Below are 27094 nucleotides of genomic sequence, written 5' to 3'. Positions count from 1 at the left end.
TGTCCTGCCATCTCTTGAATCTGTTCCTGCTAGAAATTTTCAGGTCAAATCAAGAATTTCTGTCTTTTCCACACCAAGTCTTGTAATCCTCTCATTTTAAATTATTAATGGATTTCAAAGTAACCAACCATGATCAGAAAGACAAAGTGGAGATGATTTTTTTTAAAAATGGTATTTGTCAGGCACTTACCATGCGCCAGGCACTGTACTAAGCACTGGGGCACTGTACTAAGTGCCAGATATTACTATTCTGGCTGAACACCTATGGGTAGAACTGAAAAAAACAGAGCAGCCTGGCCTAGTGATAGAGTATGGGACTGGGAATCAGAATGACTTAGGTTCTAAATCCCAGCTCTGCCACTTGTCTACTGTGCGATGTTGGACAAGTCAAGGTTCTCTGGGCCTCATAAATACCCTCATCTATAAAACGGAGATTAAGACTATGAGCCCTGTATGGGACAGGGACTGTGTCCAACCTGATTACCTTAAATCTACCCCAGTGCTGAGTAGAGTGCCTGGCAATTAGTAATGCATAACAAATGCCAATACAAACAAAAACTGAAGAGACAAATTATGACAGTAAGTTCCTAGAGGACAGGGACTGCGTCTACCAACTCTGTGGTAGTGTACTCTCCTAAGCAGTTAGTATAGTGCTCCACACTCAGTCTTGATAAGTACCACTGATTGATTGAAAGTGCAGCTTCACAATGTGGCATGGTCTGCAAGAGTGCCTTGAAGCTTAGTCACCACCAACGGGATAATCATAGTTATCATAAAGTAGCCTGGCTCACCAGGTAATGCGAGAGAATAAACTTTCTAATTCTAACCCAAAGGCCCCAGTCACTGAGGTTTATTATGGTGGTTATGTCATATATACCTATCTTCAGGAATTGCCCTGAAACCACCTATTTCACAAAAGTCAAGGGGCTGTGAATTCTAATATGCTGTCAAAATGTTGGGTGTCACTGGGCAAATTCCAATCCTCTCGGTTCAGTATGTCCAATCTACCAAATAGGACCTGACACAGTGACTTCACTCCAGGGAATGAAATGAGGAATAAGCAAGACAAGAGACTGCCTGACTCTTTTCTAATCTAAAATGCTACATCATAATAGGAATTCAGCCAGCTGAGTCCCATAAAACACTCTAGGAAATTTTTGTGTTTCATCATCTCACCTTATTCTTCCTAGATGACATTTCTCCTCTACCATTCCTCTGACTTTATACTCTCTTCATCTTCCCTACGCCTGGCGTTCCTTACCTTCTGCGCCCTGTGCCACCCAACCTTCCCCATGGGGTCCATGTGGAGATGGGAGATCAAAGGCAGGCACGCCAGCCAAGTTAGTGTCTGTGACTGGGCTATTTTTTTCCAAATTCTCCTTTAGAAATTCCATCCTTTAAAAATTATCAGTAACGTATCATATTTTAGGAAAGGAAACTGGTGAATAAAACACTCTAATTCTTTTCCAGATACACCAGGGCTACCAACCAGGGAGGGGAAACAGTGATCCAAAAATGGGGTGGGGAAGAGGTAGAAAAAGAAAGGAGTGAGGGAGAACAGAGTAGCAGGGGAGAGAAGATGAGGTGTGTGCATGTGTGTATACATACATACATATACACGCGCTCAGCAGTTGGTCTTTTTCTCGAATAGAGACAACAGCAGCAGCAGGAAAACAATCAGGTGTGAGCAGAATCCTCCTCCAAATTTTATTTAATGGTATTTCTTAAGTACTTACTATGTGCCAGGCACTGAACCAAGCACTGGGGTAGATACAAGATATGTCTGCCAGATGCCCTGGCTCTGAATTTCAGGCTACTTTACCTCACTGCTTTCCTACTACCACTCAGCCTGGACACCTCACTCCTCTAATGCCAACCTACTCACTGTACCTGAGTCTCATCTATCTCGTTCTGACCTCTCTCCCACATTCTGCCTCTGGCTTGGAAAACCCTCCCACTTCATACCTGAAAGATGATCACCTTCAAAGCCTTATTTAAGGCACACCTCCCCCAAGAGGCCTCCCCTAAGTCCTTATTTACTCTTCTCCCATTCCCTTCTGTGGAAATGTGTCTACCAAACTCTGAGGCACTGTACTCTCCCAGGTGATTAATACAGTGCTCTGCACACAGTAAGTGTTCAACAAATACAATTGACAGCAGAAGCCCACGCTGCTGCTGGTGCTGCTCCTTCTTGAGGTTTTGAGCACATGCAACAGGCAGCATGAGAGCGGTTCCTAAAATCCTGGAAATTCAGAGCAGCAGCATCAGCTCCTTAGGCAACCAGCAGGAACCAAGAGCCAAGCTGCAACTTCCTTCTACTGCCTGAGGCAGTTAGTTGACTGAAGGCACTCCCTCTGGACTGTAAGCTCTTTGTGGGAGGGGAACCAGGGAACTTCCAACTCTGTTATACTTTCCCGAGTGCTTAGTACAGTGCTGGGCACACAACAAGCGCTCAATAAATAGGATTGATTGATTCCCCAAGCACCCTGCAAGTTCGGGGACATGAAGATCTGAGGTCACCTGAAGAAAATGAATGCACACTTCCGGTATGGGTGGCGGTAGGCTGTGAGCCCGTTATTGGGCAGGGATTGTCTCTGTTGTTGAACTGTACATTCCAAGCGCTTAGTACAGTGCTCTGCACATAGTAAGAGCTCAATAAATACTACTGAATGAATGGCAGTGGTGCTGGTGGACTCCCTGGGGATGCTGATGCCCAAGGTCCTTTGCGGTACTATGGATTTTCAAATCTAAAGATGCCCTGCAGTTCATTAAAGTGAGAGTTTAACACAGAGCTTCAGGATCACCAAGCAAGCATTTCACTAAGTAAGGGAGCAAGCCCAAGTCAGCAAGCAGCCCTTTCTACAGTAAAGGATAGAGAAGGCATGGGGAGAAGGCTACAGCTACATTTGCATAACCAATGGAACAGTTATGTGGAAGTTAAGTTAAAGCTCCTGCACATACCATCTTGAAATCCTTTGATCTTTCAAAGTTAATGCATCAGTAGGGAGTTTTAAAATCTGGAGACCAGATGCTAGCTCCCAAACTGACTTTTTGTAGTATCGGAAAGGCAGAGATAAAGAGAAAACCTACAAATCCTCCTAACATATTCAGTCCCTCACACTCCCTTCCAAAATCTCAAAATCTTCTTTCCAATCTCAAGTATAGGGTGAGGACATATTCATTTTAGTAACAAGTATGGATTTTGCCTATTAACACATCTGATTGATGTGCCATTCGACATAAAATACACAGAGAAAAGTCCTGCAGTGAATCTTCATGAAGAGAGCCCAAGGCTCAGGTCCCCATCAGCCACTCTCCCTACTCTCTCCAAGCTTCAATTGCCCATTAATATAATGGGGAAAGCAAGTGGATAGAGCAAGGGCTTAGGAATCAGAGGGCCTTAATTCCAGCACTGCTGAGGGACCTTAGGCAAGCCACTTAACTTCTCTGTATCTCAGTAACCGCATCTGTAAAATGGGGATAAAATACTTGTCCTCCCTTCTTCAGACATTGATTCCCATGTGGGACAGGGACTGTGTCCTATCTGCTTATATTGAATCTACCCGAGCATTCACTACAATGCTTTACAAATACTAGTTATTACTATTAACATTAATAGCAACTGCTCCCCCTCTCCTCAGAGAGAAATGAAGTACAGGTTAAAGGTGTTGAGAGCTCTTTTAAACCTCTCAGCATAAAACAGCTATAAACACATTAATCTCATATTTGTGGTTAAGACAATTTTGTGGAAAACTACATACAAGACTTTCAAGCTTGGAACCAGGAACAATTTATGGAGCAAGGACAATATCGACTATGCTTATTCCACCATCTGTAAAGAACAGTTTGTGTAGCCTATAGAAGATTGTATTAAATGTGTGTATCCACATACATGTGAGTACATTGCATTTTGCTCCAAAACCAAGAGGATGTTTTCAGCTCAAAAACTCAAAAGGCTTAACATTAAAAGAGCAATCTACATAATTACACTAAATCAATTCCATCATCATCAATGGTATTTTTTGGGTGCTTACAATGTGCAGATCACTCTACTCTGCACTTGGGAGAGTGGTATAACAGAATTGCCAAAAAGTTTCAGCACAAACCCCATCTGACCAAACGCCATTTGGGCTTGAGTGGTCTCTCAGCATTCAATCCTCACCCCCTTCCTGACTTTGCCTAGGCTTTGCCTACTTGGGCAAAGGATTTATTGGCACACTTGGGGGAAGCACGTCAGATCAAAAGCAAAACCGGGCCCAAATCACTGGTAACCGCCCAGTCCACGGGGGCAGCTCAGTGACCTCGGTGACCAGCGACCAGCCAGACGCCAGCTGGTCCCTTTGTACAGATACATTGTCCACGTACGGCTACAGCAGACACCACAATTCTCCACCTTTCACCACTCAAAATGCCAGATAGGGGCTGGTTGGGGAGACAGTGGAGGCTACTTAGGTTTAGAGAAAGGACAAAATCTGTATCCCTGCCTGGAGCTGACTTTCTCTGTCCCTCTGTTTTTGTCAATCTTATTGAGTACTTACTGTGTGCAGAGCACTGTACTAAGCACTGGGAGCACTGTACAAGCGCTGTATGTGAACGGAACAGTGTTCCTCTCTAGACACCTTCTCAAATCAAGCCTCCACCCACCTCCTACTTTGAGAAGTGAATAAAAGACAACCAAGGAATGCAGAAAGGGCAAAAGTGAAGAGATGGGAGCCCAACAGGGTGATTTACAGAGATAAATTACAGACTCCTAGATGTGTGATAAAAAGGAAACAGAGAAAGACCTTGTTTTTCCCCCCATTTCCAGAGCACTCCATTTTAAGTTGGAGATGAGGGAGGGAATCAACTTGATTTCACAGACATATGATACAAATAGCAAACAAATCCAGACAGCTTCAAAAACTCGAAAAGCTGGGGCAGAGGCCTATCGTAGAGAGAGGCAATAAATAACTATGGCAGTGGATTCCACAAGCCCCACAGACTGTAGGTGTCAGAGGCTTTGCTGATAGCATCTACCTTGACGTCTGGCAGATGGATCTCCAGGCCACTTAGAATAAAATTAATATCATTGTCCCGTCCTGATTATGTTCCCCTTGCCTAAGGACAGAGAAATTTCAGCATTAGGGGCTAGAAAAGCACATATATATTGGTCCCTGTGATTTGCAATGACAGCTGCAAACTCTGACAAAGAGAGAATGTCTGACACAGAAGAGTTTGTCTCTACTCTTAGGACACAGTATTAGAGCAATACTTACACTGCATTTACGTCCTTTTGGCATGACAAAGCTGTGAATGAGGTTACCTGCTTTGTATCTGCCTGAGTCACAAATGGGTGCATTCTCAAGCCAGGAGACATAACACTAAGCAAAGATCTCTTCTTCACACGCTGTGATCATTTCCCTACATTTGTATTGTAAAAGCAAGAGCTCCTTGAGGATAGGGAAGGGATGTTTTGCTTCTGTTGTACTTTCCCAAGCACTCAGGTCTCTGCTTTGTGCTCAATAGATGCCACTGATGAACAATAGTTTTGCTTTAACTAGGAAGTAGAGATCTTTTTTCCTGAATTCAAGATCTTAATGCATCTCAAACATTTTTTTAGAAACGAGCACAGCAAATCAGACTAGCATGAATCTAGCATGAATCTAGCATGAATCTAGCATGAAGCTGGATCTAAATCCCTTTTTCAGATAACCCTAGTTCTTATCACAATTTTAAACGCCAGGCTTTTGGTTGAAGCACTAAAAGCAGGATTTCCTGCATCATTTCTTATCAGGATATGGCTTACATTTACACCAACTATGGGCAGATCTGAAATATCTAAACAGGATTTTTAAAATCAGAATTTAATTCCTTTAGTGTTATAATTATTAATGCATTTCCAGTATGAAAAATCACCAAGACATATGTTGGTTCCAAGTTCTACTTGGTTTAAAGCCAGTAACCCAGGAAAAAAAAAATCCAAAAGTTCTATCTTTCTGGCAAAGGAGGTGAGTCAAGAAAGAAAGAAAAAAGGAGAGTTTGCTGAGGATTCAGCTACTTGGCAGTGCAGAGCATTCACGACATCTGATCTACCAATATTTTGAAATTCATTGATGTCAAAAAGGGATGCAATATATCAAAATTAGAAAAGAGGCAAGAAGTCGGTAAATATGCAGAATGTTGCAGTAACCTGTACATAGAGGCAAAACAGCGGCGAGGGTGAAAGGAAGTAGACCCAGATCGGTAAAAAGTCTAAAGTGACTGGCCCTGGGTCAAACATTTCATATATCTTAAGAGAAGTTTCTTTCAATCCAAACAGAAAAATCTCTATGTTCAAAGTCTTCTTTAAATTACAATTTTGAAAAAAAAACCAACAATGATTTGGAGGGTTAGGGGAATGGAGAAGAAAGGGAAAAAAAGGCCTCCCACCCCAACAGGAGTGAAGGGAAGGCAGAAGCAGAGATCCCCAACACCAGCACTTCCACATCCTGGGGCTTCAAGGGTGATGGAGGACCACCAGATTCCTGGAGGGGCAAGTTCTCTTCCCCCAACCAGATGTCCCATGGGATTGGAACCTGCCTCCCCAACTTTTGGAACAGAAAGAGTTGTAGCAGTTTTCCACGCAAGACATTGCTGAAGCAGTGAGCTACCCCAAAATTGTCCTTCCAAATAGTTTGAATTACATAGTAATAATGATAAATTACTGTATTTGTTTAGCGCTTACTATTTGTCAAGCACTGTACTAAGCACTGGGGTGGATTCAAGATGATCAGGTCCCACATGGGACTCAGAGTCTAAGGAGGGAGAATGGGTTTTTTTCAGAGGAAGGAACTGAGGCACAGAAGTTGTGTGATTTGCGAAGGTTACACAGCAGACAAGGAGCTGGGAGTAGAACCTAGATCCTCTGCTTCCCAGGTCCATGGTCTTTCCCCTAGGCCCCACTGCTTCCCAAGGCCTACATGTTTCAGGGCTGACAACTGGTATTTGTTGAGTTTTACGATAATATTAACATGATAAGCATTTACTATGTGCCCAACACTGCAACTAAAAGCTGGGATGCCAATAATCAGATTGTACACAGTCCCTGTTCCATGTAGGGGATCACAGTCTAAGGGGGAGGGAGGACAGGAATTTAGTCCCCATTTTACCCTTGAGGAAACAGAGGCACAGAGAATTTAGGTGACTTGCCCAAGGTCACGCAGCAGGCAAGTGGCGGAGCTGACTCCTACTCCTGTGTTCTTTCCACTATGCCACTCTGTTTTCCTGAAGATTGATACTTTGTATTGTTCAACTGAAACTTGGGTTTCCTTTCTGACTGGATTATAACCTTATTATTCTTTGTATCTGACCCCTTCTGAGCTAAGAGCTATGTTTCAATTGATTTTCTATTATTTACACTAGCAGCTAGAAATACTTTGCAGAATATATGTAGTAAGATAAATATTCTAATAAAAGTAAGTTTATATAATGCTTCATATGAATCTAGGTACTTTGGGAGATGCAGGAATACTTTGAACAGACCTCTATGAGGACATCAGTTAAAAAAAAAAAAACCCTAGCCTTTTTCTCCCTACATTGATTTGAGAAATATTTAAAAGCAGATGGACATATACCTTCCCTTTACACATATTTAAAATGAAAAATCCCAGGAGACTGAGGATTTTAGGAAATGAAGGTGGCTGTGTGTTGATGAGGCAAGCACTTGGCTGGGACTGAAACAACCCTCTAAATGCACAAATATGACCTGTGTGGTCTACAGAGGGGATCAGTTTATAAGCCAGAGAAATCAGACAGAATTACCTGGTTCACTCTTCTTCTTGGAAACAGATTTCTTCTTGGCTGGCACCTCCTGCTTCAGGTCAGCATGGTTGATGGCCACCTCCACCTGCTTGTTTGAGGCCGAGCCAATTGTCAGGGTGCTCATCCGGGTCCCCACGGGGGGGACAGCAACTACGGGCACTTCTTTGGGAGCCACCTCCAGGAGGGAGGCCTTGGAGGAGAGAACGTGGATTGAACCCAGCGCAGGACATGGAGCTGGCTCCACCTTGGCTACCTTCTTCTCCTTTTTTCGTTTGTCCTTGGGTGACGAGGCAAGCTGCTCTTGGGTGGCAACAGGCCCAGGGGGTGCTGCTGCTGCCCCCATAAAATGATCAACAGGGACAGGCTCCACTGCTACGGGTGACTGTGCCTGCTGGGGCTGTTTCTGCTTCTTGGGCTGCTGCTGTTGCTGCTGTTGAGGCTGCTTCTGCTGCTGCTGTTGAGGCTGCTGCTGCTGAGGCTGCTTCTGCTTCTGCTGCTGCTGCTGAGGCTGCTTCTGCTGCTGCTGTTGCTGAGGCTGCTTCTGCTGCTGCTGAGGCTGCTTCTGCTGCTGTTGCTGAGGCTGCTTCTGCTGCTGCTGTTGCTGAGGCTGCTTCTGCTGCTGCTGTTGCTGAGGCTGCTTCTGCTGCTGCTGTTGCTGAGGCTGCTTCTGCTGCTGCTGTTGCTGAGGCTGCTTCTGCTGCTGCTGTTGCTGAGGCTGCTTCTGCTGCTGCTGTTGCTGAGGCTGCTTCTGCTTCTGCTGCTGCTGAGGCTGCTTCTGCTGCTGCTGTTGCTGAGGCTGCTTCTGCTGCTGAGGCTGCTTCTGCTGCTGCTGTTGCTGAGGCTGCTTCTGCTGCTGCTGTTGCTGAGGCTGCTTCGGCTGCTGCTGCTGCTGCTGTTGCTTCTGCTGCTGCTGCTGTTGCTTCTGCTGCTGCTGCTGAGGCTGCTGAGGCTGCTGAGGCTGCTTCTGCTGCTGCTGCTGCTGCTGCTGAGGCTGCTTCTGCTGCTTCTGCTGCTGCTGCTGAGGCTGCTTCTGCTGCTGCTGCTGAGGCTGCTTCTGCTGCTGCTGCTGAGGCTGCTTCTGCTGCTGCTGCTGAGGCTGCTTCTGCTGCTGTTGTTGCGGCTGCTTCTGCTGCTGCTGCTGCTGAGGCTGCTTCTGCTGCTGCTGAGGCTGCTTCTGTTGTTGTTGCTGCTGCTGAGGCTGCTTCTGCTGCTGCTGCTGCTGAGGCTGCTTCTGCTGCTGCTGCTGCTGAGGCTGCTTCTGCTGCTGCTGCTGCTGAGGCTGCTTCTGCTGCTGAGGCTGCTGCTGAGGCTGCTTCTGCTGCTGCTGTTTCTGCTGCTGCTGCTGAGGCTGCTTCTGTTGCTGCTGCTGCTGCTGCGGCTGCTTCTGTTGCTGCTGCTGCTGCTGCGGCTGCTTCTGTTGCTGCTGCTGCTGAGGCTGCTTCTGTTGCTGCTGCTGCTGAGGCTGCTGCTGCGACTGCTGCTGCGACTGCTGCTTCATCTGCTGTTGTTGCTTCTGCTGCTGAGACTGCTTTTGCTGCTGCTGAGGCTGCTGTTGCGGCTGCTTAGGTTGTTTCTGCTGCTGCTGTTGCTGAGGCTGCTTCTGCTGCTGAGGCTGCTTCTGCTGCTGCTGTTGCTGAGGCTGCTTCTGCTGCTGCTGTTGCTGAGGCTGCTTCTGCTGCTGCTTCTGCTGCTGCTGAGGCTGCTTCTGCTGCTGCTGCTGCTGAGGCTGCTGAGGCTGCTGCTGCTGCTGCTGAGGCTGCTTCTGCTTCTGTTGCTGCTGAGGCTGCTTCTGCTGCTGCTGCTGCTGCTTCTGCTGCTGCTGCTGCTGCTGAGGCTGCTTCTGCTGCTGCTGCTGCTGAGGCTGCTTCTGCTGCTGCTGAGGCTGCTTCTGAGGCTGCTTCTGCTGCTGCTGAGGCTGAGGCTGCTTCTGCTGCTGCTGAGGCTGCTTCTGCTGCTGCTGAGGCTGCTTCTGCTGCTGCTGAGGCTGAGGCTGCTTCTGCTGCTGCTGCTGCTGCTGAGGCTGCTTCTGCTGCTGCTGCTGAGGCTGCTTCTGCTGCTGAGGCTGCTTCTGCTGCTGCTGCTGCTGAGGCTGCTTCTGCTGCTGCTGCTGCTGAGGCTGCTTCTGCTGCGGCTGCTGCTGAGGCTGCTTCTGCTGCGGCTGCTGCTGAGGCTGCTTCTGTTGCGGCGGCTGCTGAGGCTGATTCTGCTGCTTCTGCTGCTTCTGCTGCTGTTGAGGCTGCTGCTGCTTTGACTGCTGTTGCATTTGCTTCTGCGGCTGCAGCTCGGGCTCTAGATCCTTTGGGAAATTGTTAATGACAGGGAGAGGTTCCTGTTCAGGTATTTTCCCATTTGGCTTCTCTTCCTTTTTCTTGGCTTTTCCCTTCTTCTCAACAGGCTTCTCTTTCTTCTTCTTGTCTACTTTGTAAGGGTGGGTCTTCTCCATTTCCTTGCGCTGACTGGCCAACGCTTCCTCATATGACATCTCCTTCATGGAGAAAGTGGACACCAAGAAGATTCCGATGGCTGAAATGACCATGAATCCACCGAAGACCACAGCTCCCAGTGTCTGAGGGTCATATATATCCATCTTGGCTTGGTTTTCTTTTACCTGCAACACACAAATACAAAAAACTAAATTTAGTTATTACTAGCATTTACATTTGTTCCTTCCCTCAGAGTATGGGATTCGATTAGCTCTTCAAAGGCTACTAAAAACCCTCCAAACTAGTACCCATTACCTTGGTCTTATTTATTTGGGCTAGCAACCTAAGCTTCCATCAGCGTGGCAATGACACTGTGCCCAGTGGATGCCTGCAAGGTCAAGCCACTGGACAACAGACTGCTTCTGTGTTTCCAAGGCCAGAGAAATTCGTGAATTCCTCATCATTGCCTTGAGACTCAAGGAGAGCCTAGAGAAACCTCAGAATCACTCCAGGAGATTCCAGGCCTCTATTTTTGCCCACCCTACCCTCAACAGGAGTTGAGATAAACTTGAGGGAGTCTGAGGGCAAGAAGGAAGACTGGGTATAGAAGGTGTCTAAGTCCATCTAGACACCCAAGCCACAGGGACCATTTTGTCACTGCTCCCAAAACCATTCTTTTAAACATCAACTATTCTTCTAAGTTCTCTCATAAGGAGTTTCAACTCTTCAACAAGGAGACCAGAGATCTCAACATGCTACCAGTTCAGGATATTGTGTGTGTGTGTGTGTGTGTGTGTGTGTGTGCACGCGCACACTAACTCTATGGTGTTTTCAGAAGTGGGATAAACCATTATTTTTGGCCTTCCACATGATATTTAAAACCAGAAATTCAGATAGACTAAAGGTTGTCTGTGTTGGAGTCTATAAAAGTGATTGTAAAAAAGTATACCATAAAAACTATTAGAAAATAATGTTACCCTGCCTATAAAAAGTAATCTTCATATGAAAAAATCTCTATAGATTTATTACATCTGTAACACAGATTAAGATAGGAAAGGGGTTTATGTGGATTACACAATCCTGAAAATCCAGGCTTTGAAAAGGATATTTCGGCCTCTCTGGCTAAATGGCTGGAGGAGTTGGATATTGATTTCTCTCTGAACATCCCTGAACTGGGGTTAGTAATACTTAGTCAGACCTTCATTCTCATTTTTCTTTAACCTATGTATTTGTTAAGCCCTTACTTTATGTGGGGCACAGTACTAAGCGCTGAGGTAGATACCAGACAATCAGGTGGAGACGGTCCATGCCCCAAATGGGGCTCACAGTCTTAATCCCCACTTTACAGATGAGAAAACCAAGGTCCAGAGAAGTGAAGCGACTTGCCCATGGTCACATAGAAGACAAGTGATGGAGCCAGGATTACAACACAGGTCCTTTCCAACTCCCAGGCCTGTGCCCTCTTCACTAGGCCACGCTGCTTCTCGACCAATACAATCATATACTGGAACTATGAAAGCCTCGGCAGGCACGAACCAAGTAGCATTAATGCTTTCTAGGTAACCAGAAGTATGTTAAGGCAGGTCCCAGCATGCATTCGAGGAGGAGGCATGCCAAGCCCCTCAGCCTGATACACTGACCTCTAGCAACGGGTGGCTCTCATTTCCCATACTTCCAGAGTTTCAAACAGTCACAGAGCTACATCTAATCCACCAGCCCTGGCAAAGGCTCAGAGAGCAGGGAGCCAGGAACTGAGACAGCAGAGTAGCACAGGTGATGGCAGAAATATCTAGCAAGCAAGAGGTCCAATAAAACAGTACTCACCCCACCACTACTGCCCATTTTCTTTACCTTTCCCTTTTTTGCTCCCTCACCAGAAAACCAGTGCTGGTCAATGCCTGCCAGCCTGCCATATTTTTAGAAAGTCTAGATATGTGTCATCCTTGTTTGCTTACTGTATTCGAGGAGTCTTTATAAAAATAACATAAACAGTCCATTTAAAATGAAAAGCTGCAGTCCTGAGCAATTAAGTGATGAAACACTTAAAGCTGAGAAAGTTTGGTTTGAAATAGCATAGCTGCCTCACCCTTAGCATACCCTGCCAGGGACATCTAAGAAATTTTTGGTGGCCATTGTTTGGAGAACATGACAAGGACCTAGACTCTAAACTCCTGCAGTCATGGAAAGACCACAAGAGCCTGGAGACCTGAGTTTTTGTCCTAGTCCTGCCACTGCTGGCTGGGCAAATCATTTTGTTTCTCTGTCTCAGTTTCCTCAACCTGTAAAATGGGAACAATGATCGCCTCCTTTGATTGAGCATCCGTGTGCGGCAGGGGCTGTGTCTGACCTCTTCGTGGCTCAGTGGAAAGAGCACGGGCTTTGGAGTCAGGGCTCATGAGTTCGAATCCCAGCTCTGCCACTTGTCGGCTGGGTGACTGTGGGCAAGTCACTTAACTTCTCTGTGCCTCAGTTCCCTCATCTGTAAAATGGGGATGAAAACTGTGAGCCCCACGTGGGACAACCTGATTCCCCTATGTCTACCCCAGCGCTTAGAACAGTGCTTGGCACATAGTAAGCGCTTAACAAATACCAACATTATTATTATTATTATTATTCTACCTCTGGTACTGATTGTTTGCTATATAAACTCCTGATCAGTAGGGTACGGAGCATAGAACCTCCATCCTGTCACTCTAGCCAGAAAGATGCTGTAGGTTTACCCAGGAAATTCATAGTATTTGGGAAGGGGTGGGGCAGGATTCCTTAAATTGGCTCCCATACCCAAATGGCTCCTAATGGAATGTGGGTACCTGCCTGTCTCAAGAAACTCCTGCCAAACTCAAGAACAATAAGAAGAGAAACAACCTGATCAAACTGTTCCTTGGGCAGGGGCTGACCAGGGAGGAATCAATCGATCAATGGTTATTTACCGAGCACTGTGTGCAGAACTCTGCACTAGGCACTTGGGAAAGTATAATAAAAAGAGAGAGTTGGTAAACATAATCCCGGCCCATAAGGAGTTGATAATCTAAACAAAGTGTAAAACACAATAGTATTCTCCTATACTATTAATCCATGCTTACTTTTTGGGGGTGATTTTAAGTGAAGATTTGGTATACCTGCAAGCTGGCAGAAATCACACATCCTCAAGCAGCTCTAGATTATCCAATAATAGTATTCTTCAAGGACAGTTTTAAATTGATCATCTCCCATCCGAAAAGCTGAAAAATATTTTGCAGACCTCATCCCATTAATCCACATCACATTCCAGAGGAGTAGATGACAACAGTGAGCATTCTTCTTTACCCCCCCCCCCCACATATAAAGGAAGGGTCAGAGGAAATCACTGAGCTACCCGAAGTAATCTTGGTTGAAAATAGAGTTTGGAAATCTCTAAAAAATTCATTTTACTACCCTATTTGCTGGGCTCTGCAAGGACTATAACTAAACCAGATAGGCATCCTAGGGAGTGAAGCAAATCAATTCTTGATTTTTGTGAGATGTTAAAGTGATAGTCTGTATTGCAATACTTCTCATATTGCGATCGGCAGACCACGAAGACCTGATGGACAATCCGCAAGGACTAGGTTTAAGCCTTAAAAATGAATTTAAATAAATTTAAGTAATAAAAATATATTTATAATGAAATATATAAAATAATAAAAATATAGATAAAAGTATATATAATAAAATAATAATAAAAATAATATTTTTTTTTAAGTCTCAGATTTCCTTTCCCTCATTAGCTGAAGGCACATTTCCCAGTTTGCCACTACACCCGCCCAAACTGGGGAGTCAAATGTGTCACCATAATGCATTCTGCCCAAATTAAGCCTTGGTCATAATGAGAGGAACAAAGCCGATTGGTAGTTAGAACTCTTTCAGAAAGGCCCACAAAAATGAAAGCTTCAAGAATAATTGATACCAATCAATGTCTTTTATTAAGTGCTCAAGGTGTGCGACCACTGTACTCTGAGTGTGGAAGAGTACAATACGGTAGACATAATCCTTGTCCACCAAGATCTTACAGAATCAAGAGGGAAACAGATGTTAAAATAAATTACATACAGGGGAAAATGGTCGAGCATAAGGATATGTATTTAAGACTATACGTCTGTTGTGGGTAGGGAATCTGTTTATTTTATTGTACTATCCCAAGCACTCAGTATAGCACTCAGCCCAGAATAATTGCTCAATACGATTGAATGAAAGTGCTATGGGGCTGAGGTAATTATCAGAGTGCTTAAGGGGTACACAGCCAGGGGCAGAGAAGACAGAGAATAGAACAAAAAGAGTTCATGGAGTGAAAGTGAAACACTGCTGATGTAGCCAACCTCTTGGGAGAATTTGGTCAGAAATGTATCATTTTGCAGACTTACCCTTATCCCTTAATGTGTTTTTATTTGAGGGTGTTCTTGTCCTGTCTCCTTCAGTAGATTATAAACTCCCTGGGAGTAGAGACTGTACTCTTTTTTTTTTTTGTAACCTCACTCAGGACTTTCTTTGGTTCTCTGTGAATTGTCGATTTTCGTAACTATAACTGTCATACCTGTCATATCTTTTTCACAGAATCCCTTCTCTCAGAGGAAGGAATAGGTGTCTGCCTGACCCATTAAGTAGGTCCCTTCTAAAATGTCAGAGAAGATTGGAGTAAGACGCGTACTAAGTGTTTGGGGGGGTGGTAAATGAAAGTGCTTAAGGGTACAGACCCAAGTGCTCTGAGGACTCTGAAGGGCGGGGATATAGGAGAAGTGAGAGTTTAGCCTCTTGGAGGTCAAGGGACTTTCATAGGGCTTTCAAGATAGGAAGAATGGTGGACTGTCAGATATGAGGAAGTTCCAGTCAATCCTTACTGTTTGAACACTTACTGTGTACAGAGCACTGTACTAAGCACTTGGGAGAGTCCAATATAACAGTACCATTCCCTGCTCACAATGTGCTTACAAGCCAGAGGGAGGACATGGGCAAGGAGTCAGTGGCAAATGAAGAAACTGAGGTACAATGGCATTCGAGGAACAAAGGTGAACAGGCCGAGCTGTAGTAGGAAATCAGTGAGGTAAGATAAAAAGGGGCAAGGCAAGTGAGTACTTTAAAGCCAAAAGTAATGTTTCTTGATGTGGAGGTGATAAGCAACCACTGGAAGTTCTTGAGGAGTGGGGAAACATGGGCTGAGTTGGGGTTTTTTTTGTTTGTTTTTTTTTTTTTAGAAAAATGATCTCTTCCAGGAGGCCTTCCTCAGTTAACTTCTTATTCTTTAAACTGTTAGCTCATTATGGTCAAGGAATGTGTCCATGAACTCTGTTGTACTGCACTCTCCCAAGCCTTTAGTACAGTGCTTTGCACACAGTAAACACTCAATAAACACCACTGATGATAAACTCCCCACCTTATATCCCCACCACTGCTCCTTCAGCTCTTCAAAACTACCTAAGCATTTCAATACACACACCCTCATAATATTTAGGTAGATCTTTTTAGCTATTCATTTCTCCTGGCTGTAAATTTATTGTAGCATTTGTCTCTCCTGCTAACATTATAAGCTCCCAGAAGGCAAGGATTAGGTCTAACTCCTTTGTACTCATCCAGGTACTTAGTACAGTGCTATGCATACAGAAGGTAGTCAATAAATACTATTGATGGACTGAATGACCCTAGGAGATTATATACATGCTATAGGACTCAAAGTACTAGCATCTTTGGCTAAAAAGACAATTGTAATACTGCCTTGGATTTCTATAGCACTTTTCCACCCAAGAGCTTTCTCAGAGATTAACTCATTTGTCAGGGAGAGGGTTAGCCTAGTCCCATAATGCCAGGAGACATGAGGAATTAGAATCCTGGCTTCTGATTTCAAGATCAGACTGTGCTATAAAACCATGGCCCTTCCTTTGCATTTCTTTCAAATGGACTCTTTTTTACCTCTGCTTTTTGGCTGATAACCCTGTCTAAGAACCACTTAGGCTTTTGCGGAAAAAAAAAAAAATCCCTCATTTAAATGAACAACACGTACAGTACAAAACTGCACTAAGATTCATTTTACCAGCTTCTCTTTACGTTACTGACAAGCAAAAGAGTTTGACCAGGAAAAGCCAGTGTCACAGTGTGAGATCATTTTCTTCTCTACTAAAGATTCCTCTCTATTAAACGTTCATACCTACATAATAGTCTAATATAAGGGCAAAGTATTGATTGTTGAAAGTATTTTTTACACAGTTTTTGCCCCTAGTCTGTATGGGGTGAACCTCATGCTAAGTGCCTAATTTACTTGTTATTGAGCCCTGAAGACAAAAAAGAGTTACCATGTCATGTGCCATTACTACTGTACTGGAGTCCACCTCATTGAAAGGGAGAATTACACCCCATTCTGCAAAAACACTCTAGAATTACGTGAAGCTGGCAAAACAGCAAGTATGACATCATGATGGTATGCTGCCTTCCAGCCTAATGTAGGTGACATAACATACATCTCCTTCTCACCCTGTATTCTAGAGTCATCAGGGCTGCCCTACCTGCTAATCTTGCCTAAATTCTGGCCAGTGAACTCTCTAAGATATGTCACTCTGTGACAAAAAGTGCTGATGATGGTTTTGGTATCACTGGAAGGGAACAAATGCCTAAACAATCAGATTATTTCATTACAGTACCATGTCAGGGGCATTAAAGGTGTTCATTTGTGATCGAGATTATAAATTATGTTCGACAAGTCAAAAAATCAGGTATCAGCAGCTTCCCTGTTGGCCACCATCTGCCCACAGAAGATGATATGCATCTGCAGGCATAACACTCAAAGTTAACGTTTTAACTTCTTTACCCCAAAATACTAGTTCAAAATGCTGCATTTCCCAAATCAAAATCCATATAAAACCAATTCCTGTACAACATGTTTTTATGACATGTTTTGGAGGGAAAACACTATTAGGGAATTGAGTGTTCTCCCAACAATACATGTGTACCTGGATAGAACACGACCTCAATGGTAGAAGAAACCACTGAGCTTTTGTGTGTGGCATCAATCAAGGTGTACACACTGCAACCTGACTTTTTCTGTACATGAGGTTCATAGGCTTGAAACACCCCCACCCCATATAAGAGAATTAACTATCTGTATGTACGTAAGAGTCTGCAAAATTATAAACTCTATAACCCAACCTCACAAATTACATTTGCCCTACTAACAACTGGGCCAGAGAATTCACACCCCCTGGTTTCATTTATTTTACTCCATGTACTTCATTGAATGTGAAGTGGTTAACACTGCCCAAGCACTTTGGTACATGTTATAAGTATTCCCTGTCCTCAAGGAGCTTGCAGTCCAAAAGGGCAGACAAGATATTCCAACACAAAGTCAACAATATGTACAGACATAATTAACAGAGCTAAAAAATGGCACCAGGACACGGTTGTAATAACTCTGGTTTTTGTTAAAAGCTTACTAGTCAGTCACTTAATCATATTTATTGAGCACTTACTGTACGCAAAGCACTGCACCCAATGCTTGGGAGAGTACAACAGACATGCTCCCTGCCCACCACCAGCAACGTTAAGTACTCCAGTAGATTCAAAAGAAGCAGAGTCCCTGTCTAACATGAGGCTCACAGTCTAAGGGGGAAGGAGAACAGGTACGTCAGTTTCACGGATGAGGAAACCGAAGTACTTAAGTGACTTGTCCAAGGTCACCCAGCTAACAAACAGCAGGTTAGATCCCAGGCCCATGCACTTTCTACTAGGTCACACTGCTTCTCTCAGGTGTCTTTGAGAACCACTGAAATTTTCATTGTCCATATTAGCCAGTTATTTTTCAGGATTCCCACTAGAGCTGTCCACCTCACAGAACACCCTAAATGATTCTTCATTCAGAAACCTGCACTGTTGTTGGGCGCAGTTCCGTCGAAAAGAACTGTAACTAGGACCCAGGGCTCCCAGTTTCTAGATCACTGCCCTTTTCCACTGGACCAACTGCTGGGCTTACGCAGACAGCAGTTAAAAGGTCTATTAGGAGAAGGAAGAAAAGAGTGCAAGCAGGAAAAGAAAGTGGATAAAAGAAACAGCTAGTGGAGAACCCAAAGCCAACGGGTAGAAGTGTTTAAGCAAGAAGGACGGACTTTGAGGTCATCTAATTAACAAATACCACACACAAAAAAATCTCCCTGCCTCCAGGCAATAACTTATACTCCCTCCAAAACAGCTGTTCCTCATCTCTTCTATTTGCTGATTCTGCTCTAGTTCCAAATCCATACATATTGGGAGTAGGCATGGCTTACTAAGCCACTCTATTGTTACATTCACTGTTTTCAGGATACAGCTGTTCTACGTTTGTGGAAATCTGGCTCTAGTAGGTGCAGCTTCACTCTAGAAGGTGAAGGGATGGGAAGGTGGGGAGAGCTTATTTTGAGGGAGAAAGGTGAGTTCCTACTTCCACTGTTCCCCCCCAACCCAATCCAGTGATTCCACTGCTCCAGGAGGGCCCAGGGAAAACGGTGCCTATTGAGGGGAAACGCCAAGGGCAAATCAGTCCTGTGAACACCCATCTTCCTCTGACTCCACGGCCACACAACTAATCAACAACAGAAGAATGGAGGGAGAAAAGGAGAATGGTTCACAGAAGTGAGGCTACATCACAGAAAAGCCTAGTCACAGCCTGTTCCAAGAAATGTAGTTGTGAGAGTAGTTGAATTTGTGCTCCACCACATCACTTAATTTCCAGTCGAAACACCTATTAATATGTGGTCTAATTTGGAGGGGTGGGTGAGGGTTGGGAGGGCCTGTGTTAATTTTAATCCCCGATTTGTGATGTCACTGGCTTTCTTCCTTCATAGCTCAAAAGGCAGGCACCCTGTCTAGTATACGAATCCTTGTGGTAAACAGTCACTTGCAAAACCTGAATTAAGTAGCGAAAAGTCACTTAAGACAACTTTCTGGTTGGTCATTTTAAGTATCAAACAAATCCCCTACTTACCCGGCAGGCGCTGTGATCAGTTTAAGTCCGATTTTTACGTACACGTAAAGAGTCACCAGAGTAAAGCATCCTGCTGTGTTTGCTGAAACCGACCTCCCCGTGACCTAATCTGTATTCCACAACTTAAACCAAATTTGGCTTCCCCTAATGACTGCAGTCCATCCGGATCTGCCTCACTTCAACCGGCTCACTTCAACGGATCACAACTGTTCGGGATTTAGTTAAAAGAGCCTCCCCCGCCCCCAGGCCACTCGGATCCCGGGGGAACTATTTCATCTGATTATGGAATTTCCAAAGATCAGTCCTTAAGTCTAGGAAAGGGGTTTGCCTGGAATACTGGGAAGCGGAGGCAGGAGGGGGGCTGCAGTGTCAGTTTTCCGGAGTGTGGTCGGGGATGGGGGGTGGAGGGGAGGGAAGAGCACGGGGTGGAACTGGCCGACCGCATGGGGGCGCCCTTTTGCCCCGCCCCTAATAATAGTAATAATTAATTATGTTGGTATTTGTTAAGTGCTTACTATGTGCCGAGCACTGTTCTAAGCGCTGGGGTGGATGCAGGGTAATCAGGTTGTCCCATGTGAGGCTCACAGTTAATCCCCATTTTACAGATGAGGTAACTGAGGCACAGAGAAATTAAGTGACTTAACCACAGTCACACAGCTGACAAGTGGCAGAGCCAGGATTCGAACCCATGACCTCTGAATCCCAAGCCCGGGCTCTTTCCACCAAGGCACACTGTTTCTCTAACTTGCCCACACCTCGAGACTCTCTATTGTACTTTCCCGAACGCTTGGCAGTGCTCTGCTTCCCATAAGCGCCCCATAGGCACGGCTGAATGAATTAAAAAAAAAATGGGACAGCAGGCCCTAACTTCTCCCAGGTTGGGGTCAGCGGTGGGGTCGCGCAGAACGGGGAGGCCGGGCTTTTCCAGGCCGGGGGAGGATCTTCCAGGAATCGTTTTTGGTTTCACTTCCTCAGAAGTGCCGTCTGTCCTCTTCCCGACCTGGGGAGGTGGTGGGGGCGGGCCTCGCCGGGGACCCTCCCTCCTCCCACCGGCCTGGGGCTCGGGGCAGGCCAGGAAAGGGACTGGAGGAAGGCTGGGGACACTTTTAAAAAGTTACTTTTCTCTATCCCCAAAGCGACCCGGCAGGGGGAAAGTCAGGACGGATGGACTAATAATGTTGGAATTTGCTAAGCACTTACTACGTGCCAAGCACTGCTCTAAGCACTGGGGTGGATACAAGGTGATGAGGTTGCCCCATGTTGGGCTCACAGTCTTCACCCCCATTTTAATAATAATGGTGGTATTTATTAAGCGCTTACTATGTGCAAAGCACTGCTCTAAGCGCTGGGGGGATACAAGGCAATCAGGTTGTCCCACGTGGGACTCACAGTTTTTAATCCCCATTTTACCGATGAGGTCACTGATGCACAGAGAAGTGAAGTGACTTGCCCAAAGTCACCCAGCTGGCAAGCGGCGGAGGCGGAGCCGGAATTCGAACCCATGTCTTCTGACTCCCAAGCCCGGGCTCTTTCCACTGAGCCATGCTGCTTCTCTTTTACAGATGAGGTCACTGAGGCCCAGAGAAGTGAAGTGACTTGCCCAAAGTCACACAGCTGACAAGCGGCAGGGCCGGGATTAGAACCCACAATCTCTGACTCCCTAGCCCGGGCTCTTTCCACTGAGCCACGCTGCTCCTCTAATGGTTGTGGGGAAATCCCCACCCGTCTGCTGTGTGACCTCGGGCAGATCAGTTAACCTCTCTGTGCTTCGGTTACCTCATCTGGAAAATGGGGGGTTTATACTGTGAGCCCGACGCAGGACATGGACTGTAACCAACCCAACTGTCTTGAATCTACACCGGCGCTCGGTACAGTGGCTGGCACATAGTAACAAATACCACTTGAAAAAAAAAATTAAAAAATCGTTCGACGGTTCTGGCTGCCGATCTCACCCGGAGAGGTCGGGAAAATGGGAAAGAGGCCAACTCCCGACGTCCTCCGGGGCCCCTCTTCCTGCCTGGGCACGAGAAGCCCCATTCATTAGTTCCAAGAAGCAACGTGGCTAAAACAGAGCACAGGCCTTGGAGTGAGAAGGATCTGGTTTCTAATCCCAGCTCTGCCACGTATCTTCTACGTGACCCTAGACAGGTCACTTCACTGCAGGCCTCTGTTACCTCATCAGTAAGCGCTTAGTACAGTGCTCTGCACACAGCAAGCGCTCAGTAAATACTACTGAATGAATGAAATAGGGATTAAGACCGTGAGCCCCTTGCGGGGCAGGGACTGTAACCAATCTGATTGCCCTGTAACCACTCCGGCGCTTAGAATCAATCGTATTTATCGAGCGCTTACTGCGTGCAGAGCACTGTACTGAGCGCTTGAGAAAGTTCAATAGAGCCGTAAAGAGAAGGCCCACGATGAGCTCCGAGTTAGAATACTGCCGGGCACATAGTACGTGTTTAACAAGTACCGTGATGATTATTATTCTTCATTTAAATTCAATAGTATTTATTGAGCGCTTACTATGTGCACAGCACTGTCCTAAGCGCTTGGAATGTACGATCCGGCAACAGATGGAGACGCTCTCACAATGACGAGCTCACAGTCTAAATTAGGCTATTATTATTAGACTAAATTATTATTAGACTCACGGTCCTGCAGGGGGAACCGGATCAAGGCTCGGATCCCCGTTCGTCCTCAGAGGACTGAAGCGCCACGTCGCTACACCCCTCCCGCCCGACTGTGCTCCGCAGGCCCGACTGGGAGACGAAATTCTTGGTCATTTTACGGTCCCATAAAACCAGGTTTCTGGGGGGAAAGATGGGGGAGACGGGGGTCACTGTGGGGTCCCCATCCCCTGGTAACTCGGGGAAGGGCGTGGGACAGGACGGGCCGGGCGGGGAGGCGAAGTGGAGGCCCTCGGCCGCCAGGGGGAGCAGAGGAGCGCGGCGCCGGCCCGCTCCCCCTCCCTCCCCCCCGGGCAGCGTGGCTCAGTGGCAAGAACCCGGGCTGGGGAGTCGGAGGTCCTGGGTTCTAATCCCCCCTCCGCCACTTGTCAGCTGGGTGACCCTGGGCCAGTCACTTCACTTCTCTGGGCCTCAAGGACCCCATCGGGAAAATGGGGGTGAAGACCGGGAGCCCCACGTGGGCCAACCTGATCGCCTTGTATCCCCCCCCACCCCCAGCGCTTAGAACAGTGCTTGGCACAGACTAAGCGCTTAACAAATACCCACGTTATTATTATTCTCTGGGCCTCGGTGACCTCATCTGGAAAATGGGGATGAGGGTTGTGGGCCTTACGTGGCACAACCTGATGACCTTGTATCTCCGCCCCCCCAGCGCTCAGAACAGTGCTTGCCCCCACCCCCCCCCCCCCGGCGCTCAGAACAGTGCTTGGCACATAGTAAGCGCTTAATAAATACCAGCATTATTAATAACCTCTGGGCCTCCGTGACCTCATCTGGAAAATGGGGATGAGGGTTGTGAGCCTTACGTGGCACAACCTGGTGACCTTACATCCCCCACCCCCGGGCGCTCAGAACAGTGCTTGGCACATAGTAAGCGCTTAACAAATACCAACATTTTAATTATTATTCTCTGGGCCTCAGTGACCTCATCTGGAAAATGGGGATGAGGGCTGTGAGCCTTACGTGGCACAACCTGATGACCTCCCCCCCACCGCACGCTTGGCACCTAGTAAGCGCCTAACAAATACCAACATTATTCTTCTTCTCTGGGCCTCACTGACCTCACCTGGAAAATGGGGATGGAGACCGGGAGCCCCACGTGGCCCAACCTGATCACCTTGTATCCCCCCGCAGCGCTTAGCACAGTGCTGGACACCTAGTAGGCGCTTAACAAATACCAACATGATTCTACTCCTCTGGGCCTCAGTGACCTCATCTGGAAAATGGAGAAGGCCGTGAGCCCGACCCGATGACCTTGCAGCGCTCAGCACGGCGCTTGGCACATAGTAGGCGCTTAACCAACATCATTCTGCTTCTGTGGGCCTCAGTGACCTCATCTGGGAAACGGGGATGAGGGTTGAGCCCTTCGAGGGACCACCTGATGACCTCGGATCTGCCCCAGCAGCTGGGGAGAGTGCTTGGCACCTAGTAAGGGCTTCAGAAATACCCACATTATCCGCGGTGGCAGCTCGGCCTCGGCAGGTCCTTTTGCAAAGGCCCCGGGCTCCTTCCCTCCCTAAACCTCCAGGTTTGGCCGAGCAAGATCCTTCCCATTCAAATCCTCCCTGCTCCGCCTCCCCGTCCCTCCCCTTCCCCAGTCTCGCAACGTCATCCTTAAGGCTTCTCACCCGCCCCACCCCCATTTAACCCTTTCTTCCTCCAGCTGTTAACGTGGCTCCACCGGGCGGGCCGCCCCAACTTTCCGCTTCAAGTTCCGAGCAGCCAAGGCCCTCCCCCTCCCCCCCCCCATCTGGGACTGTGCTAGACCACAAAAACTCGCACTTTTCGACGACTACTAGATGGACGACTTCCCCCTTTTTTTTTTAATTGGGGGGGGCCCTCGATTTGGTGTCCCCTGGGGGCACCTCGACTTTTGGGGGGGGGGGGGGGGGTGTGATCTAAGAAACTCGTCTTCGGAAGCAGGGGAAGGAAGTGGCGTCCAAACCGCTGCCAACACTGTTGAAGACGAGGTTTAGAGAAGGGGGAGGGGAAAGGAGGAAGGGAAGCTGGGAGACGTGTCACTTTCAAATCCAACGGGGAGCGGATAATCGGTCTCCGCTGGCAGCCATCTCCCCTCCCCCACGGGGACCCCCCCCCAACAGCTCCCACCCCAAAAAGGGGGACCCCCCCCCCAGGACCTGCCCTTTTTTTTTCCTATCGTGCCGAGGAGGGTGGGGGCAACGGCGACCGAACGCACCGCAGAAGGTGCCCGCCTCCCTCGGGCCAACTCCCCGCGGCCGGTCCTTCCCGTCGGTCGAGCCGATGGGGGAAGGACTGGTCGGTCGAGCCGGTGGGGGAAGGACTGGCCGGCCACGAAGTTTCCTACCTCGACTGGGCGCTAGGCCACCGCCGCCGGGTCCGGGCCACCGGGAGGGGACGGTGTGCTGGACGACGCTCGGGACGACGCTCAGTACGCTCCGCGGACGGCGAGTGTGGAGTCGTGGCACTTTCTCCCTCGGCGCTGGCCGGCCGCCCGCCCCGCCGCCATCGCCCGCCCCCTCCTTCCCGCCCATTGGTCGCTCCCGGCGGCGCCCGACCAATCAGCGCGCGGGAGGCTCGCTCCGGCGAACCCCATTGGTCCGGGAGCGGGGACGCTGGAGGGCGGAGCCAATGGGGGGCGGGCACAGGTTAGGGGAGGAGGGAGGAGGATGGAGGGAGGGGGAGGGAAGCGGCGCTCCGCGAGTCCCCCCACCCTCCCTCTCGTTGCAGCTCCCTGCAAAAAAGCCAGAAAAAAAAAAAGGGAGCTCTCCCACTCTCCCCTCTTTGCATCGGTGCCCTCCCCCAGCCATGTTGCAATTTTAGGGTCCTGCTGCACGCAGCGTTGAGGTCGAAAAGACTTTGCATAATCCAGCTGGGGGGGGGGCGATGCTTTTGAACTAAATAATTCCAGCTAAAAGTTGCAAAGAGGGATTCGGAAGCGTGGGGCCTCGGGGAGGAGGGTTTCGTTGGAGAAGAATGCAACCGAGGGACGGGGGCAGGACAACCATATTGTGTGAGCTCCGCCTAAGAAGGAGTTCCTGCCCTGGGGGAGTTTATCATCCTTTTCGGAAAAGGAATTTTTCTCCAGGGGCTGAGCTTTTGTCTGGGGGGGGCCGTTTCTTTTCCATAGAAATGAATGGCGGGGGTAATAAGCCCATTTTGGGTGCTCAATCACAAACCATAAAAGGAGGAACACAAGAGAGTAAACACCGAGGCTAAGAAGAAATATAGTAAAGGAAAAGTTGTCTCCAAAAAGAAAAAAGTCTCCGCCTGCAACACACCGTTGCTAGATCTCTCGATCTGCCTCGGAAAAACATAAAAGTATTAAGTATTACTTTCCTGCAAGACCCCTGGCTAGATTGAACCCGAAAGGGAACGGATGTAGAACTTTTTTTTTTCCTGGAAAAGAGCACAATGTAAAAGTTTTCACGTGCCACGTTTTGCAACGCCCTTGGCCCTTGGGAGTCTAGTAAAGCGCCTCCCCGCCGCCGTAGAAGGCAACAAGAGAGGCAGGATTTGTTCTGTCGTATTTATTGAACGCGTACTGTGTGCGGAGCACTGTACTAAGCGCTTAATATTAGCCCCCTCCCTCCCGCCCCAAGACTCCTGGCACGGTTTAAATGTGAGTTTTTGAAGAAGTCGGAATGCAAAGTGACAAAGGAGCTGTAAAGTTCTAGCCTTTTGAAACCTGTCCCCACTTAATCGATCACTAGTGTTTACCTAGTGTTTTATTCTACTCAGGGCACTGTACTGAACTCTTAAGAGAGTACAGTAGAGTTACTAGACCTGATTCCTACCCTCAGAGAGCTTAAATCTATTATGATTAATCACAATAATAATGTTGGTGTTGGTTGAGTGCTTACTATGTGCCAGGGACTGGGCACTGGGGTGAATAGAAGCAACTTGGGTTGGACACAGTCCTTGCCCCACATGGGGCTCACGGGCTTAATCCCCATTTTACAGATGAGATAGCGGAGGCCGAGAGACCCCACCCAAAGTCACACAGCAGACTTGTGGCGGAGCAGAGATTAGAACCCAGGTCAGATAGGCCGCTGCTCTATCTACTAGGTTGCTGAGATTGCCCCTTGCAGCAAGGAAAAGTTATTCAAAGGGTGGGGGATGCATTAGAAATGGAGGGATTTTAAAAAGATTATGGTTGAGGGTGCAAAAGGTTAAAGTATTTATTTCTACGGGAATCATCACTCACTATACTAACCCAGCTTGGATGTTGATTGATTTTCAGAAACTCCAGCAGAGGCATCAGCAATTTCTGGCCAATGTGAATTCAGTGACAGGAGGGCCACGGAGGAGACCAACTGGAAGGACCTTCGAGGGTAAAATAAAATGCCTCTCCCCACTCTCCAAGTTCCCCTTTACTAGCTCAGGTCTTCCAGCCATTTGTCTCTGTCACGGCCTCCCTCCCCACTCCCACTGACTTCTACAATTTGAGGAGGCTTTTGGGTCATTTGTTTTAGTTGCACTTTTAATCTCATATTATCATGTTTCATAAGTGTTTGAATTTCCGCTTTGGTTTTCTTTTTGTCAAACAGAAACAATCAAGAGAAGCATGTGAGGAAGTTAAAATGAATGAACCCATTCAGCCAATTCATTTTTATACCTACCACAATCACTTTTTTTTTGAAGAACACTTTTGGAAAGTGTGTTCCAAAATTAACCCGAGCCGACTTCAGTATAACAAAGTTTCCACATGAACAATTGCAAAAGTTAGGGTTCCCTGGGATTTATTAAAATATTAATTTTTGGTCTTTGTGTTACGCATAAATCACTTCCCCTTCCTCCTGAATCCTGTCTATTCCTAATCCCTTTGTCTGACCAATTTTACATATTTCCCAACACTAATCAATTTTACCAGCACTTAAGGAAAATACAATTTCCCATAGAAAATAAAGGGGCATGGGTGCTGAAATTGAGTGAGCAGGTTAGGCTCCTGGGCATTCCATTTTTAATCGTGACAGTTCCTTATTACATCAATGATCAATCACCTGCATTAACTGGGATTAGTCTACAACCCTTATTCCATCTCAGCATGTATTCTATATGAAGAAGGGAGCAGCATAGCCTTTACTCCAGTTTCAGTGTATCTCTCATTCACAATCAATCAACGGTATTTACTTACATAGTGCTTACCATGTGCAGAACACTATACTAAGCGCTCGGGACAGTAAATACAACAGACACATTCCCTGCCTATAGGGAGTTTACAGTTTAGAGGGGGGAGACAGACATTAATATAAAGACAAATACTTTTC

At 47.0% G+C, this 27094-nt stretch overlaps 1 protein-coding gene and 1 long non-coding RNA gene across 2 annotated transcripts in view; one reads left to right on the top strand and one right to left on the bottom strand.

The window, feature by feature from the left end:
• The window catches only part of RRBP1 (ribosome binding protein 1), a 65471-nt gene extending 41158 nt beyond the window's left edge, over positions 1 to 24313 (bottom strand). The window contains exons 1-3 of the mRNA XM_029072405.2: positions 24172 to 24313; positions 10060 to 10387; positions 7780 to 8160 (exon numbers count right to left, since the gene is read on the bottom strand). Coding sequence (XP_028928238.1) covers positions 7780 to 8160; positions 10060 to 10366 — 688 coding nt within the window. The 5' untranslated portion in view covers positions 10367 to 10387; positions 24172 to 24313. The remainder of the gene's footprint in view (positions 1 to 7779; positions 8161 to 10059; positions 10388 to 24171) is intronic.
• Positions 24314 to 26070: 1757 nt separating this feature from the next.
• Positions 26071 to 26586, top strand: LOC120638592. The gene is made up of 2 exons (XR_005660320.1): positions 26071 to 26158; positions 26375 to 26586. It is a non-coding gene; the product is annotated as an uncharacterized LOC120638592 (long non-coding RNA).
• The last annotated feature ends 508 nt before the right edge of the window (positions 26587 to 27094 follow it).

Source organism: Ornithorhynchus anatinus, chromosome 9 (genome assembly GCF_004115215.2).
Source record: "Ornithorhynchus anatinus isolate Pmale09 chromosome 9, mOrnAna1.pri.v4, whole genome shotgun sequence".
NCBI classification, from domain to species: domain Eukaryota; kingdom Metazoa; phylum Chordata; class Mammalia; order Monotremata; family Ornithorhynchidae; genus Ornithorhynchus; species Ornithorhynchus anatinus.
Note: the sequence above shows the minus strand (reverse complement) of the source record. Positions and strands in the feature narration are given on the sequence as shown.